We start from the raw sequence: 15,273 nt of genomic DNA on the forward strand, positions 1-15,273 counted from the left end.
TATATATATATATATATATATATATATATATATATATATTTCCTTTACCATTTTTAAATAATTTTTGTCTGTTTTTAAAATATATATTAATTTATCGATTAATTTGATACTTCTTTAATAATTTACGTTATAAGTTTTTTCTAAAAACCTAAGTATGTAGTTGTGCTTAATTTTTTCCCTAACATTCTGTTATAAGTTTTATTAAAAACGAAGTTGTACTCAAAATAAAGTATTTATTTGGTATCATAAAACTACGATGATAAACTAAATCGTTCTAATGGTCTAGTTTTCTAAACAACATGCATATTTTCAAATCACATTTGTTTTACATTATCATTTACTGGGTTTCGCCGCAACGCGCGACATAAAAAAAAACTAGTTGTTATTATAGGTAGTTTTTAGTTAATAAAACTTCAAATACCCTTTTATATAAGGACATATTATTGTAACCACTTTTGGTGGATGCTACCAAATTTGATTTGTTATATATATTAAGAAAAAAATATAGAACCAATCATGTAGATCTGCTATATATTCCACTCAAGCAAAATGACAGATCATTGACAGCCAACAAAAAGAGAAATCTTATTATTGCTTTCAAAATAAATAAAAAATCCATCATATTCCCCTTTACAAAATACAATGTTTCTGTTTTATGACCACCAATCCTACAAATGAATATGTCCATCATTTCAAAGAATATTTCCCCCTTTCTTTTCTCTATCTACATATATCATATGTGTATATATCTACCCTTGAATACAAAAAATAAGAAAAAATGACAAAAAAATACGAATACACTGTACGCAAAAACCGGTGGTCGGTTTCTCTTTACAAGACGATTTCTACCACATGAGGGTACTCGAATCGGGAGATGACACCCGGGTTTTGATCGGTTTTAGCTTTAACCCCATGCTTTCCGGAGATAGTAGCTCTGGGGCGATGCATGATGGGCTTAACGGGCTCCTCGGGCTGCCGGTGATTGGGCTCGGCCTGTAAAGCCCGTACCCCATTAGAAAATACTCCATGGGTATCAACATTGCATGTGGTTGCTCTTCTGTCACCAATGATCCACACACCTGTACCTGTACAGTTGAAAGTCAAAGTCAAAACCAGTAGGTTATATATATTTGACTTTCGAATTAAATGAAGTCCATAAACAACAGAGTAAAAACGTCAGTCCCTGAGGTTTGGCCAGTTTTGTGACTTTCGTCCAAAGGTTTGAAATCTTGGCATTTTCATCCGGCTTATTAACTCCATCCATTTTTCCCCGTTAAGTCGGGGGGTATTTTCGTACATAAAGTGAACAAGACCGAATTGCCCTTTAAATTAACAAAAAAGACGGAAACACCCCTAATTTAACAGAGAAAAATGGATGGAGTTAACAATCCCGATGAAAATGGCAAGATTACAAACCTTTTGGATCCAGATGCGAAAAAACAAACCTTTGGACGAAAGTCGCAAAATGGTCAAACAACCTTAGGGACAAAATGGCATTTTACTCGAAATAAAATTTGAAAACCAGTTTTATATCCAAATTTAATTGAAATTTTGTATATTTTTAACACCCTGTTGTATCTTTGAAGTGATTCTCGCTTAGTTTAACAGAAAGGCGTCAAAGTCAAAGCACTTATTGTGGGAAATGGGAAATGCTGTTGCTTGAATGCCAAAACTAGTGATTAAAATATTCGACTTTTTTAATCTTTAACACCCTATTTTCTCCCTTAGAAGTTTAAAGTGCCTCACACGATAGAAAAATACCACTATTAGAAGTCAAACCTAGTACCTTCAAAATTCAAATTCAAAACAATTTATGTTGCATTTTCAACGCGGTTTCTATTGTCAAAGAACTTCTTGTAAGGCATGTAAACGAACCGAACGTTCATGAACTGTTCGTGAACTTGTTCGGCGGGAAGTTCGTTTATGTTCGTTTATTTAATAAATGAACGAACACGAACAAAAAATTCGTTTAGTTAAATGAACAAACATGAACACACCTCGTGTTCGTTCATTAATGTTCGTGAACGTTCATTTAAATTTTAGTAAATACATAAATAGTTATATTTAAATATTAGCTTCTCTAACTACTTATATAAATATAACTAATTAGTAATTAAATCTTCTAGTAAAATTTTTTTAAACTTTTCCTTAGATCGTAACAGATCACTTGCTTAATATTTATATAAAAACCTACTTAATTTTATCATCTACGAACCCAAATTTAGATGTTAAACTGTAATATATTAGACTTGTTTGTTTGTGTTCACTAATGTTAAATTGTGTTTGTTTATATTTGTTCAATCACGTTCGTTTGTGTTCCTTTGTGTTCGTGAACTGTTCGTTTAGGCTTTAAACGAACGAACATAAACGAACACGAACATGCTCGATTTCTTAATGAACAAACACGAACAGAAAAATGTGTTCGATTACATATTCGTGTTCGGTTAAAGTTAAATGAACGAACACGAACATGTTCGTTTACAGGCCTACTTCTTGTATGTTACTAATAGGGTTATTAATCTCTATCACTGAATCTAACAAGCCAGCGTCAAATTTTTAGATTAAAAAAAATGCAGATTTGACTATCAAAGTCAAAACAAAAGTACATGTGACTATAGAAACAGTAATAAACATTACCTCAACTAATGCGCTATACCGTCTGTCCAATTTTCCGGTCATGTGTAGAGCTTCTGAATGGAACGGTGAGCTGTCACCGACAAATATAAGCGTTCGGCATTTCAACTTTTTTAAACCCTCGGTAATATCAGGTCTCTTATCAATTGCTTGAAGATACCGCCACACGTTAACGCTCTGTCTTTCATCCAATAACTGCATAAAGAACACGTAAGCATGATATTCAACTGTAAGTCTGTAACTAACATAGATTAGAAGGATGCGTGAAAATATTGACTAACCTTTCTGCACGATTGAACTATATCCGATTCTGGGATTTCTGGATTACCGCGAACTTCCTAATTTAATTTAAAGGTATCACATTAATTAAAATACACAAAATAGTATATGTATTACATTAAAAAGAGTAAAAAGCCATTTTCGTCCCGGTCGTTTGGCCAGTTTTGCGACTTTCGACCAAAGGTTTGTTTTTTTCGCATTTGGATCCAAAAAGTTTAAAATCTTGTCATTTTCATCAGGCTCATTAACTCCATCCATTTTTCTACGTTAAGTCGGGGGCAATGTTGTAGAAGACGCTAGGCGCTAGTCGGGCGGTGAGGTACCGCCTAGGGATTAATAGGGATTAATCGGAATGGGAATTTTTATATGTAATATTTCAAATTTATGTATATATACACAATAATATATAAATAATACTTCAAAATTCACATAAATAGTTCAAGTTTCAAACAGTATGGTTCAAACATAAGCAATTAAACTTAAACATAACAGATCAAGTACTTAGAAATTCAAAAATTAACCGAATTTTGACCGACTAGGACCAATTTTGACTGACTAGGACCGATTTTGACCGACTAGGACCGATTTTGAGCAAAAAACCCGGGTCCGATTAGTCCGACTTGACCGACTTTTGACCGATTTTGACCTGGACCGATTTATTGGCCGATTTGCTCAAATTTAGGCGATGAACAACCGATTAGCGCCTAGGCGCCGATTAATCGGCCGCCTCAACCGACTTCTGCAACACTGGTCGGGGGTATTTCCGTCTTTTTTTGTTAACTTAAAGGGCAATTCGGTGTTTTTCACTTTATGTAAACTCGCTGGAGATGTGTGAAAAAAGACCAAATTGTCCTTAAGTTAACAAAAAAGACAGAAATACCCTGACTTAACGGAGAAAAATGAATGGAGTTAACAAGCTGGATGAAAATGGCAAGATTTCAAACCTTTTGGATCCAGATGGGAAAAAAAAAACCTTTGAACGAAAGTCGCAAAACTCGCCACACCTCAGGGACAAAAATGGCATTTTACTCTTAAAAAAATTATGAAAAAAGTTGAAATGTACCTTGCTGAAGTATCTTTGAAGTAAACATTCTTTCAATAATCCACACATACCATAGTAGTAGAGCAAATTCGACATGAACTACACGTTAAAAGTGAATATACGATTAATACATATCTAAGTTCCCTTTTTAGTCATTTTATCTATTAATTTCTTAAATGATCAAAATTGTTTAAACACGAAATGCATGCCCTATATTATTTTCTACAGCCCGTTTTACTCAATGTCACATTAACGGTTAATAACTTTTCAAATGAACCATAACTTTTCAAATGAACAAACCTTATTGTAAAGCCATTCGGTCCATGAAGGTGCTTTGTAAAGAGGAGAAACAAGTATTAAACCAGTAACTCTGTCTCTATACTTTATCTGTAACAAAAAAAAAAAAAAAAACATATTAAAAACTTATAAACAATCAATTTATACGCCAAAATTACGAACAAAAGTCACAAGTAGTCTCACCGCAAAGAGAGTGAGAATATATGCACCCGCCATTGCCCCCATGCACATTACGGAACCAAGCCTAAAATAACCAGAAAATAGATTTTAAATATTCTTAAGATGATTAAAGAATATTAGTACAAAGTTAAACGATAAATGACTTACCGAAAATAATTGAGGACCTCAAGAATCTGATCACAAAGATCGTCGACAGATAGAATAGGATCATCGGAACATATGGCTGCTGCTCCTAACTGCAACAACTCTTGTACAAATCCCATAGGAGAAACATTACGTTAATAATATAATTCAAAAAAAAATGATATACACATAATGAGAGTAAGTGCGGTGTAAGTGTTTGGATTTGTGTTTTGAAAACTGATTAAATAGATTCTGCTACTGATTCTAGCTTTTTGTAATTTATGCTAGCACTATTTGTTATTAAATAAGATATATAAAGGTGTATGTCTATGTATATATATTATGTTTATAATTTATTTTTATTGCTTTTTGTTTAAGGGTAAAAATTAAAATTAGAAAATAAAAATGTGTGTATATGTATATATACATATACATATATAAAGAGGTAAAAAAGAAAATTAGAAAAAACAGATGTGCATATATAAATGTGTGTATATGTATAGGAGAAGGATCCGTTAGGAACCACCCTTTATTGCGAGAACCGCGAGAACCAATGTGAACACAACTAAAAATACCTAAAAATAGCTAAAAAACACACAAAATTTTTTTTTAAACATTTTTAATAAAAAAATCGCTACTTTTAGTAGCCAAAAAAAAAATTTAATTTTTTTTGGCTACTAAAAGAAGCGATTTTGATGTAAAAATATTAAAAGAAAATAAAAAATTCGTGTGTTTTTTTGATTTTTTTTTATTATAAGGTTTTTTGGGGGTTTAGTTTTTAGCATTTTAGCTTTTGTGGGGGGGGGGGGGGGTTAGGTTTTTTTAGCTATTTTAGGTTGTGTTCACATTGGTTCTCGCGGTTCTCGCATGAACCTTACCCTGTATGTATAATATATTATAGTTATAAATACTGTTTTTTATTTAAAGGTAAAAAAGAAAACTAAAAAAATAATGAACAAAAAAATAGAAGGGTAAATTGCCAAATTGCCCGTGAGTTAACGAAGTCTTTTAACTGAGTTAGTGATTTGGATGGAAATGGCAACAAAAATGAAACGTAAGGGTTCCAGTTACAAAAAAAAAAATCTTATTTTAGATGTAACAGGCAAAAGTGCCCAAACCTCAGGGACGATTTTGGCATGTTACTCAAAATAAAATTATTTCCTTTTAAGCTAATCAAAATAATTTTACTCTTAATTAGCAAAACGTCTTCCCATCTTCTACAAAAATGTGATTTTAGTCATTTTTATCTATTAATTTCATAATAAGTCATAATTTTCAAGTTTACAAAAGACCTCTAAGAACAAACTTTTATCATCTAATTCTGATTATTTAATATCAAGTAATCAAGTTCAAAATGAACATCCAAACAACCCTATATTAATATAAGCCCGTTCACAGACCTCGTGTCCAGGTGGACTGATGTGATAAATGCAGAAATTATGAAGAAGCAATGACGCGGCTTCGGGACAGAAGAATAGTCCTTGAAAACACAACATATCTGTCCACAAAATTGAACCTTAATCAGACCAAAAGTACGATAAAACAACATGAAAAGAAGAGTCAAAGAGTTACAGATTCTTACGATTTAGAGCTAAATCTGGATATGTAATCAAGGGTGGCTTTTCTTGGTCTCCATACACGATTACAGACACGGACCCACGGCCGGTTTGAATAATATGTTCCTGAAAACAAATTTTGCAGCACGTATTAATAACAAAGATCGTGATTCACGTAAAGCTGTCAAAAACTATTTTAATCAAGTAATCAACCGACACTCATTTGTTTAAGCTTCAAGACGTAATTCTTGATCATTGTTTTATTCCACACGGAGATGGCTGAGCAATATTATATAGAATCTAAAAGAAGAACATAGAGAACAGAAATAAATAAACGAGCACGTTGCAGTTGGACTCTCGAAATCATAAAAAGGGTATTCAAATATTCAACGAAGCTGGAATTTGATAATGACTGATAAACTAACAAGAAATTAGAGTGCGATTTCTATCAATTTAGAAATGAAATAATTCACATTTATGTCAAGATAATGACAACACAACACAAATGCTTTGAAAGATAGCAAGTTATTTACCAATTAAACAAGCATAGTGGGATTAAAACTCAAGCTAAATCAATCAATATAAAAGTAAACAATATGACAAATATCCAGAATTCCAGATTGAAGTAATGTGGCCTCTAAAAAAATCATTTTTTTCATGTTTGTGTGAAAGTTCAATCAACAAAAAAAAAAAAAAAAAAAAAAAAAAAAAAAAAAAAAAAAAGATTCTTCCAAAACAATTGAATTTTTTTGGATTTTTGATACATCCAAAATAAAGAAACAAACAAAGAGAAATTAAGGAGAACAGCTAGCAAATGTTGACAATATACATAACTCAAAAGCTTTTTTGTTCGTAAGGAAAATAATCTAACTTTAATATTTCAAGATTTTGACGATGAAAATAGAAGTCAAACAGATCTGCAATTCCATAAGTAACTAATTGTACTGCCAACAAAAACCTAAAAATCAAGAAAAAGGGGGTTTCTAAATTGGGAATAGGCATGAGTTCATCCCCAGAAAGTATATCAAAAACCCACTAAATCAGTTAAAGAAAATCAGTTAACCCATTGGGGCATTTCATCAAACACCTTGCATTCAGTACACAAACAAGCTCATATCCAAATGGGTATTCAAGAAATCAATCATATGACACATGATACTGATTACTAAAACAAAAACCCACTAAATCACAACAAATAAATAAAACAAACTCAAAGGTTACAAAAACCAGTTAAACCCATTGGGGCATTTCATCAAACACCTTGCATTCAATACACAAACAAGCTCATATCCAAATGGGTATTCAAGAAATCAATCATATGACACATGATACTGATTATTGAAACAAAAACCCACTAAACCACAACAAAAATAAACGAATAAACGAATAAACAAACTCAAAGATTAAAACAAATCAGTTAAACCCATTGAGGCATTTCATCAAACACCTTACATTCAATACATAAACAACTTCATATCCAAATGGGTATTCAAGAAATCAAACCTTTCCTCCAAGATATATGGTTTCCATATCAATAGAGACGGAATCACTTGAATCCTCCATATCCGTCTTCTTCTTCTTCTCTATCTAATTGGGGGATAAGTTTCTCTCTCTAAAAACTATTGTGTAGCTCTCTTATCATTTATAACAAGCTGGAAGCTTCGGTGGCTTATATAGGAAGCAATTCTTCCCTTTATTTCTGCTCTCTCTCTCTCTCTCTCTCTCTACACCTGTCTGAATAAAATGAAAAAAATGGAGAAATATAAATGAAAATGATGAGCTGCGGTTAGCCTCCACCGACGGTATTCTCTCTTTCTTGATCACATGGGGACGCGAAGAATGATAGCGATTTAACGGCCGTTAACTCCACGTTTGGTCAAATCTAACTATGGTTACCGACATATTAGTGTTCAGAATCATCAAGCACTACAATCGTCGTCTTACTAATCTTTTTTCATTTGAAAAGAGTTAAATGCCTGGATAGTTCTTAATTTTTTAATTTTCGTTCCCGGATAGTCCCTGGCATGGATGAGGTTTAGTTTTCTCAGTTAATTTGATGTAAAATGACTATAATATCCTTAAGTAAAACAAAATGAATTAATTAAGTATTTTTTCTTAAAATATAAAAACCAAACTCATCCCTATCCCCACCACATTCTTGTCTTCATCATCACCTTCAACCCCCCCCCCTCTCTCTCTCTCTAAACCACCACCACCTAATAGTTACCTCTTTTAGTTACCTCTTCCGTTTCTTCGTATTTTAGATCTCATCGGAAACCGAATCTCCGGCGAGATTCCGTTCGATGTCGGCAAACTCAAGCGGTTATCGGTTCTCAATGTCGCCGAATGGAAATCAAGAAAGCTTGTATTGCTCCTGTTCATCGTGAATGTTAACTACTTACAGGAATGGAAATCAAGAAAGCTTGTAATATGCTTCAAAAGAACGAAAACATAGGCTTCAGTTATGCAAATTTGTGGCAACAAAAAATCATATCGAAGATGGTTCCTTACAATTCCACTACTTAAAATACAAGTATAGAAGAGATGTATACATAAACACACACCGTTCAGTCAACATATAATAATATTATCAATGGTGATTAAAGAAAAATCAAAACAGCAGATATGATCTTCTAGAAACATCTCATAGGTTTAACCGAAACTCAGCCACAATTCAGCACATTCATATAAACATTAATCATAGAATAATCTTCTGTCAAAATACCTTTTCTAGTCAAACTTCAGATACAATACTTGGTGGTGAGAGGGTATGTTGTGGTGGAAATGGTGGCTCTGGTTGAGTGTGGTGGCGGAAGGGTGCGGCTGTGCAAAGTGGGTGGAATAGGTTGAAGATGGAGATGGCGGGTCCCACAAAGAAGATTGGAGGTGTTTGATTGGGTGAAGGGTTGGGTGGGGTCCATTGAATTTATAAATGTTTTATTGTTTTTATTATTTTGTTTTGTATTAAGGGCATTTTAGTAATTTCACATCCACTTAACACAAAAAACTAACATCCATCCGCGCTAGGGACTATCCGGGAACGAAATTGCAAAAGTTGAGGACTATAGCTGTAATTTTAAAAAGTTAAGGAGTAAAGGTGAAAAATAGACAAACCACAGGGACTATCCGGGCATTTTTCTCATTTGAAAATTAAGAACACAATAATAATGTTTTTTTTTTCTTTTCTTTTTTTTATAGTTTACAATAGATTCGAATAAACTCTATAAATAATATTGTGATATGCCCAAAATGATACCTATGTTTGTTTTATATTGATCGAAAATTAGAAAATGAATATTGGTACTGGTTCGATAAACCCGGTAGCGATACCAATGTCGTTATCGGTTCGGTTCATTGTGATATCGACAATTAATATAGCTTACGATAAAAAAATAAAAAAATAAAACTTTATTTGTATACAACTATGTTTTCAATAAAAAAATATATCTCAAATGTCAAAAAAAAAAAAAGGTAAGCGCGCTTGCGTATTCAGATTTTTAATATCAACAAACGTAATTTATGACAGAAAAGCTAAACTATGTGAAAAACTAAATGTGTTAAAATCGTATATAAGTGAAACTTTAGAAAAATATATAATAAAAAATCAATTCAAAGTTCATGCAAGTTAACAAAAATAGTAGTAGCATTTCTCTTCCCAAGTTCTCACTTAATTTTGGAAAAGAAAAGAAAACAAAAGATATATAATAAAAACTCAATTCAAAGTTCATGCAAGTTAACAACAATAGTAGTAGCATTTCTCTTCCCAAGTTCTCACTTAATTTTGGAAAAGAAAAGAAAACAAGAAAATAAAGGAAAAGAAAAAATGTCTTTCTCCTTGAAAAAACTAAAGAATTTACTCTAGTTTTTCTTGTATTTCGTTTCTTAAATGAAACTCGAGAACACAACATGTTTTTTTTTTTTTTTTTTTCCTTTTTTAAATGAAACTCTTAAACACGAAATATTTTTAATTTCTTTCTATTTCCTTTCTTTTTCTTTCTTCAGTTAACTCTGAAATAATTGTTTTTCCTCGTAACTGCTACATATTTTTTAGAGTTGCCTACACCATTTTTGAGGATTTGACGATTCGTAATCGTTTTATAACATTTTTTTATGTTTTGGAATCAAAGTTCCTATAAGCTATTGTTTGAGAAACAATATTGCACGTTTCTAAGTTTCTTGAATATTTAAATGATATAAATGATAATAACTCGATACGTATATAGTCAAAACCTTTTTATTTGATGTTTACATTATATAATATCTCTACTGTATAAATCAAAACACTATTATAATAAGATACGCTTTATTTCCTTTTGAGAGAAATAAAGTAACTTATCTACGATAAGAATATTTTAAGTTTTTTCATGTAATTTTTAATTTATTTTTGAAATTATAAGAAAATACGGAGTATCATGTTATGATTCATTCTAAATTAAAATTGACCATGTGATTATCATTGCATTATTTTAATCAAATAATTTAATTATTGAGAACTTATGCTATAATTAATTAGTATTGTGATATCACCTTTTAGCTAAGAATAGGTAACTTGGTTGTTGCTTGAAGTGACCTTTTAAAGTGATTATATTGAGACGTTTTAAAAATTATATATTAAACATTATATTATATTATATTATATTATAATTATAAATTATAAAGAAGCAACATTTTAGTGCATATATGAGTTGTAACTTTGGCTTAGAGTGTTTTTCAAAAAAAAAAAAAATTGGAATTTTCTTTTTTTAACCCTAAAGTTTTAATCTTTGACAATTTAAGTTTAAAGTTTTAATCTTTGTTTCCTTTTTAACCTTAAAGTTTTAATCTTTAACAATTTAAGTTTAAAGTTTTAATCTTTAGTAATTTAACCCTTTTGATTAATTTGATTTTTCAATTCTAATTCAAAAGTTTCCATCTTATACAATTTAACCCCTTTGATTAATTTGATTTTTCACTTCTAATTCAAAAGTTTCCATCTTTTGCGATTTAACAACTTTGACTTTTTACTTAGAGTAAATTACGTTTTTGGCCCCTATGGTTATGTCAGTTTTACTATATTAGCCCAAAATAAGAATTTTTAACGTATCTGCCCCCATGGTCCCTATATCTAACCATTTTGGCCCCTAATTCTAACCAAACCCCAACTCTGGTTAACTTCTTGGTCACATGGGTTGCACATGATGGGTAAAATTGTAATTTCCCCTCACCATTTACTTTTACTGATTATATACACCCACACATACATACAGAACACACACTCTCTCTCATCTTTCTCTCTGCTCTCTTTCTCTACTACCACCACCACCACACCACCACCCCCCACCGCAAAACACACCCCCACCACCATATCATCACCACCATCACCGTATCATCACCACCACCACCGTACCTACTACCACCTCCTCCACCGTGTCATCACCACCACCACCGTACCTACCACCACCTCCTCCACCATGTCATCACCACCACCACCGTACCTACCACCACCTCCTCCACCGTATCATCACCACCACCACCGTACCTACCACCACATACAGTCTCTCTCTCTCATAAACTATCCCCCTTCTCTCTGTCTCTCTCTTCTCTCTCTCATAAACACCCCTTTCTCTCACCACCGTCAACTCCATACCTCCGCCACCGACCCCCTGCCAAACACTACAACCTGTCTCTCCCTCATAAACTCTCCGCCATGAACCCCCAATCTTGGATTCACAATTTTATCAAGAAGAGTACACACATGAACCCCCAATCTCATTCTCGTGCGAAACCGATTTATAATCGGAGCCATGAGGAGAGAGAGAGAGCGGCGGGAAAAGGGGGAGCGGTGGTCAGGTGGCGAGGTGGCAGCAGCGGTGGTCAGGTGGCGGTGGGAGGTTCTCACAGTGGAAAGGATATGGTTATTGGGTATGATTTTGTTTCAGATCATTTATCCAGGTATAACACAAATAGGCCTGTGTATGTTTGATTTTGTTTGTGGGTTTGTTTGGATTTGATTTGATTCTTTCGTTAATTTGGATTTGATTTTGTTTGTGGGTTTGTTTTTTAATCTGGATGGATATGGTTATTGGGTTTTGATCAAACATTATTGGTGTTGCAGTTGTGGAGGTGGAGGTGATGGTCACTAACGGGAGACTGATGTGGTGTGGTCGGTGGCTGAAGTGTGGTGGTGGCTGAGGTGTGGCTGAAGTGGTGTTAGTCGGAGGTGTATTGTTGCAGGTTGTATTTTCCGGTGGTAGGAGAGAGAAAACAGAGAGAAAGATGAGAGAGAGTGTGTGTGTTCTGTATGTATGATAATTATTGTTTCTTTTATTTTTTATAAATCAGTAAAAGTAAAGGGGGAGGGGAAATTACAATTTTACCCATCATGTGCAACCCATGTGACCAAGAAGTTAACCAGAGTTGGGGTTTGGTTAGAATTAGGGGCCAAAATGGTTAGATATAGGGACCATGGGGGCAGGCGTTAAAAATTCTTATTTTGGGCTAATATAGTAAAACTGACATAACCACAGGGGCCAAAAACGTAATTTACTCTTTTACTTATGTGTTGTAATCTTGATTTTGGGGGGTTTTCAAAGAAAAACTGGTTATGCATATGGTTGTTGTAACCTTGGCTTTGGTGGTTTTTCAAAAAAAATTGATTTAATTACTTTTCACCCAAAAGTATTTCATAAATTACTTTTAACCCAAAACTATTTGTTTTTTTACTTTTAACACAAAACTTTTTAATCAATCCTCACAACTTTTTTACTTTCAACTTTGGTCCTTTGTAGTTTTCATTTTCCGCAACTTTTTCGCTTTATGCTTCGTTCTAAATTTTGTGACTTGACACATCGCAACGTCCGTCTTTGGTTTAACACTTTTACGTTTCGTTCTAAATTTTGCGAGTTAACATGACGCAACGTGCGTGTGTGGGTGAACGTTTTTACATCGTCTATTTTTTTTCCTGTTTGACAGGTTCAACATAACGTGCGCGTCCTAAATCGACTTAGTTATAACTAAAGAATCCCCGCCGCATTGCGGCGGGTCGTAAGTCTAGTTTATTTTCATTTATCATTTTTTTAGTTTCTTAATTTCTACTTCAGATAAGCATTATTTTAATTTTAACACATTTAAACACATTTTAAGATTAGTACGTATGACCGTATCGCCTATGTAACATACCACATTTTATTAAACAACGAATCACTATACATAGTACGATTAGTACGTATGACCGTATCGCCTATGTAACATACCGAAACTAAAATACCGAAATTATGTAACATATCGAAACTAAAATGAAGATTCAAAACACATGACTAAATGAGATAACATATTACATATAGAATCAAAGCCCAATATTGTGACTGATAACGCAACCGTTACTAAAAACTTAGGTGAATCAGAGACGCCCTTATGTTTGGTTAGCCGTAATTCCATCCGTCACACCATTCTTACTCTTTGTATAAAAGCATTTGTTAAGTTATTAAAGAGGTTGGTTGGATTAAAACCACCAAATACAATCAATGACTTTGGAGTAGGCCTCACCCTTTTATGTCACGTCTTGCATTGTGATAACTAAAAGCGTTGCATAACATCACTCGCATTGGTGCTTAAACCATATAGTACGTACAAATCATGAGCAATTATTGGTATTGTGATTATAAAGACCATTAAAATGTTTATACCACCATTATTGGTAAGAACCCTCCCATACAATACGATCTCTTGATATATTTATAATATGACTTGGTGATAATCTCAAAAGTCTAAAAGTCATTGTTTTTAAATAACAAACAAAGATTTTTTTTTGTCACATCCATCCCATGATATGCAAAGAAAACATGTAAGACACGACTTGAACTTGTGTATATATCCGGATAAATGTCAACAAACCGCTACTAAAGGGACGTGTGTGAGTGTATCACATGACTTTTGTCTTTTATGTTAGGGAGAAAACATGATATACAAAAAGTATATTTTCTCATGCCTATATGTAGTAAAAATTTGAAATTTGGCATGGGTTAGTGTAATCGGATAAACCACAGAGACAAAAATGACAGTTAACTCAGATTAAAATATACGATGACATTTCTACCTCTCATTAAACAGACAAAATTAACAGACGTCGTTAACCTTTTGAACTAAACTAGTACGTTTCAAAAATGTCATAGACGAAAATAATAGAAATTTGAAATTTGACATAAACGACATAAGTGACAAACGATAAAGACGAAAATGACACTTAACTAAAGAAAGAAACCGTGATACATATTAACTCTATAACAATTACCAAAACGCATGAACAGTGAAATATTGTTTTTTTTTTTTGCTTTTTGACTTTTTTATTTTTCTGGGCCAAACCAATTTACGATTTTGTCCCGCTTTAAAATTACGATATTGCCATCAGTTTAAAATTACGTTTTTATCTCCTCTTCAAAATAAAATTATGCTTTTGCCACCGGTGAAAGTTTACAATTTTCCCCTTGGTTAAAAATTAAGAATTTACCCCGTTTAAATTTACAGTTTCGCCATTAGTTTTGTTTTCTTTCTCTCAGGTAAATTACGATTTACCTTTACTTTAGGTTTACATTTTTGTCATCGTTTTTGTTTGCTTTTCCAGATAAATTACGCTTTTGCCCCCAGTGTATAACTACTGACACAAGATGGAGGAGTAGTGCCAGGCAGGCAGCTGCCTGGAACTCCCCCATTGGCCCAACCAGTTTACGATTTTATAACCGCTTTAAAATTATGATTTTGTCATCAGTTCAAAATAAAATTATGCTTTTGCCAACAAAATAAAATTATGCTTTTGCCAACAAAAAAAATACAATTTTGACCTCGGTTAAAAATTGCGCTTTTTACCCGTTTAAATTTACGTTTTTTTTTTCATTTTCCGCTTTATGCATATATTATAGTTATTATTGCGCAAAACTATTAAGAAAAAACTTTCAAAATTCAGTTGGTTCTATGAACATTCAAATATAGTGAGTGTCTCGGGTTTGAAGCCCTTCATGGGAAAGAAAATTTTTTATCACCTGCTGCTAAATCTTTTAAATGAAAAACCTTTTTAACATATCTTCTTCTTCCTACACTGTAGCGCAAATTAGGGATGAACATTTGGTACCGGGTATATTCGGTATTGGTACCGGTTCCCGTTCTCCCCGGTATTTACAGGTAAAACAC

The 15,273-nt window shown here is 32.9% G+C and overlaps 1 protein-coding gene across 2 annotated transcripts; it reads right to left on the reverse strand.

Annotated features, from left to right (window-relative positions):
• Positions 1 to 600: 600 nt before the first annotated feature.
• Positions 601 to 7,891, reverse strand: LOC110893779 (protein NDL1). Of its 2 annotated transcripts, none has more exons than XM_022140908.2 (10): positions 7,615 to 7,891; positions 6,138 to 6,237; positions 5,956 to 6,053; positions 4,580 to 4,668; positions 4,436 to 4,496; positions 4,256 to 4,342; positions 3,977 to 4,054; positions 2,916 to 2,972; positions 2,638 to 2,829; positions 601 to 1,085 (listed from the first exon to the last, which is right to left on the reverse strand). In XM_022140908.2, exons 1-10 carry the CDS (start codon positions 7,672 to 7,674, stop codon positions 846 to 848), a joined length of 1,062 nt encoding a protein of 353 aa, XP_021996600.1. In that variant the 5' UTR covers positions 7,675 to 7,891; the 3' UTR covers positions 601 to 845. The 2 variants fall into 2 exon arrangements, with proteins under 2 accessions (XP_021996600.1, XP_021996601.1); XM_022140909.2 differs by lacking the exon at positions 7,615 to 7,891 and adding an exon at positions 6,329 to 6,382.
• Positions 7,892 to 15,273: the final 7,382 nt, after the last annotated feature.

Source organism: Helianthus annuus, chromosome 12, assembly GCF_002127325.2.
Source record: "Helianthus annuus cultivar XRQ/B chromosome 12, HanXRQr2.0-SUNRISE, whole genome shotgun sequence".
Lineage (NCBI taxonomy): Eukaryota > Viridiplantae > Streptophyta > Magnoliopsida > Asterales > Asteraceae > Helianthus > Helianthus annuus.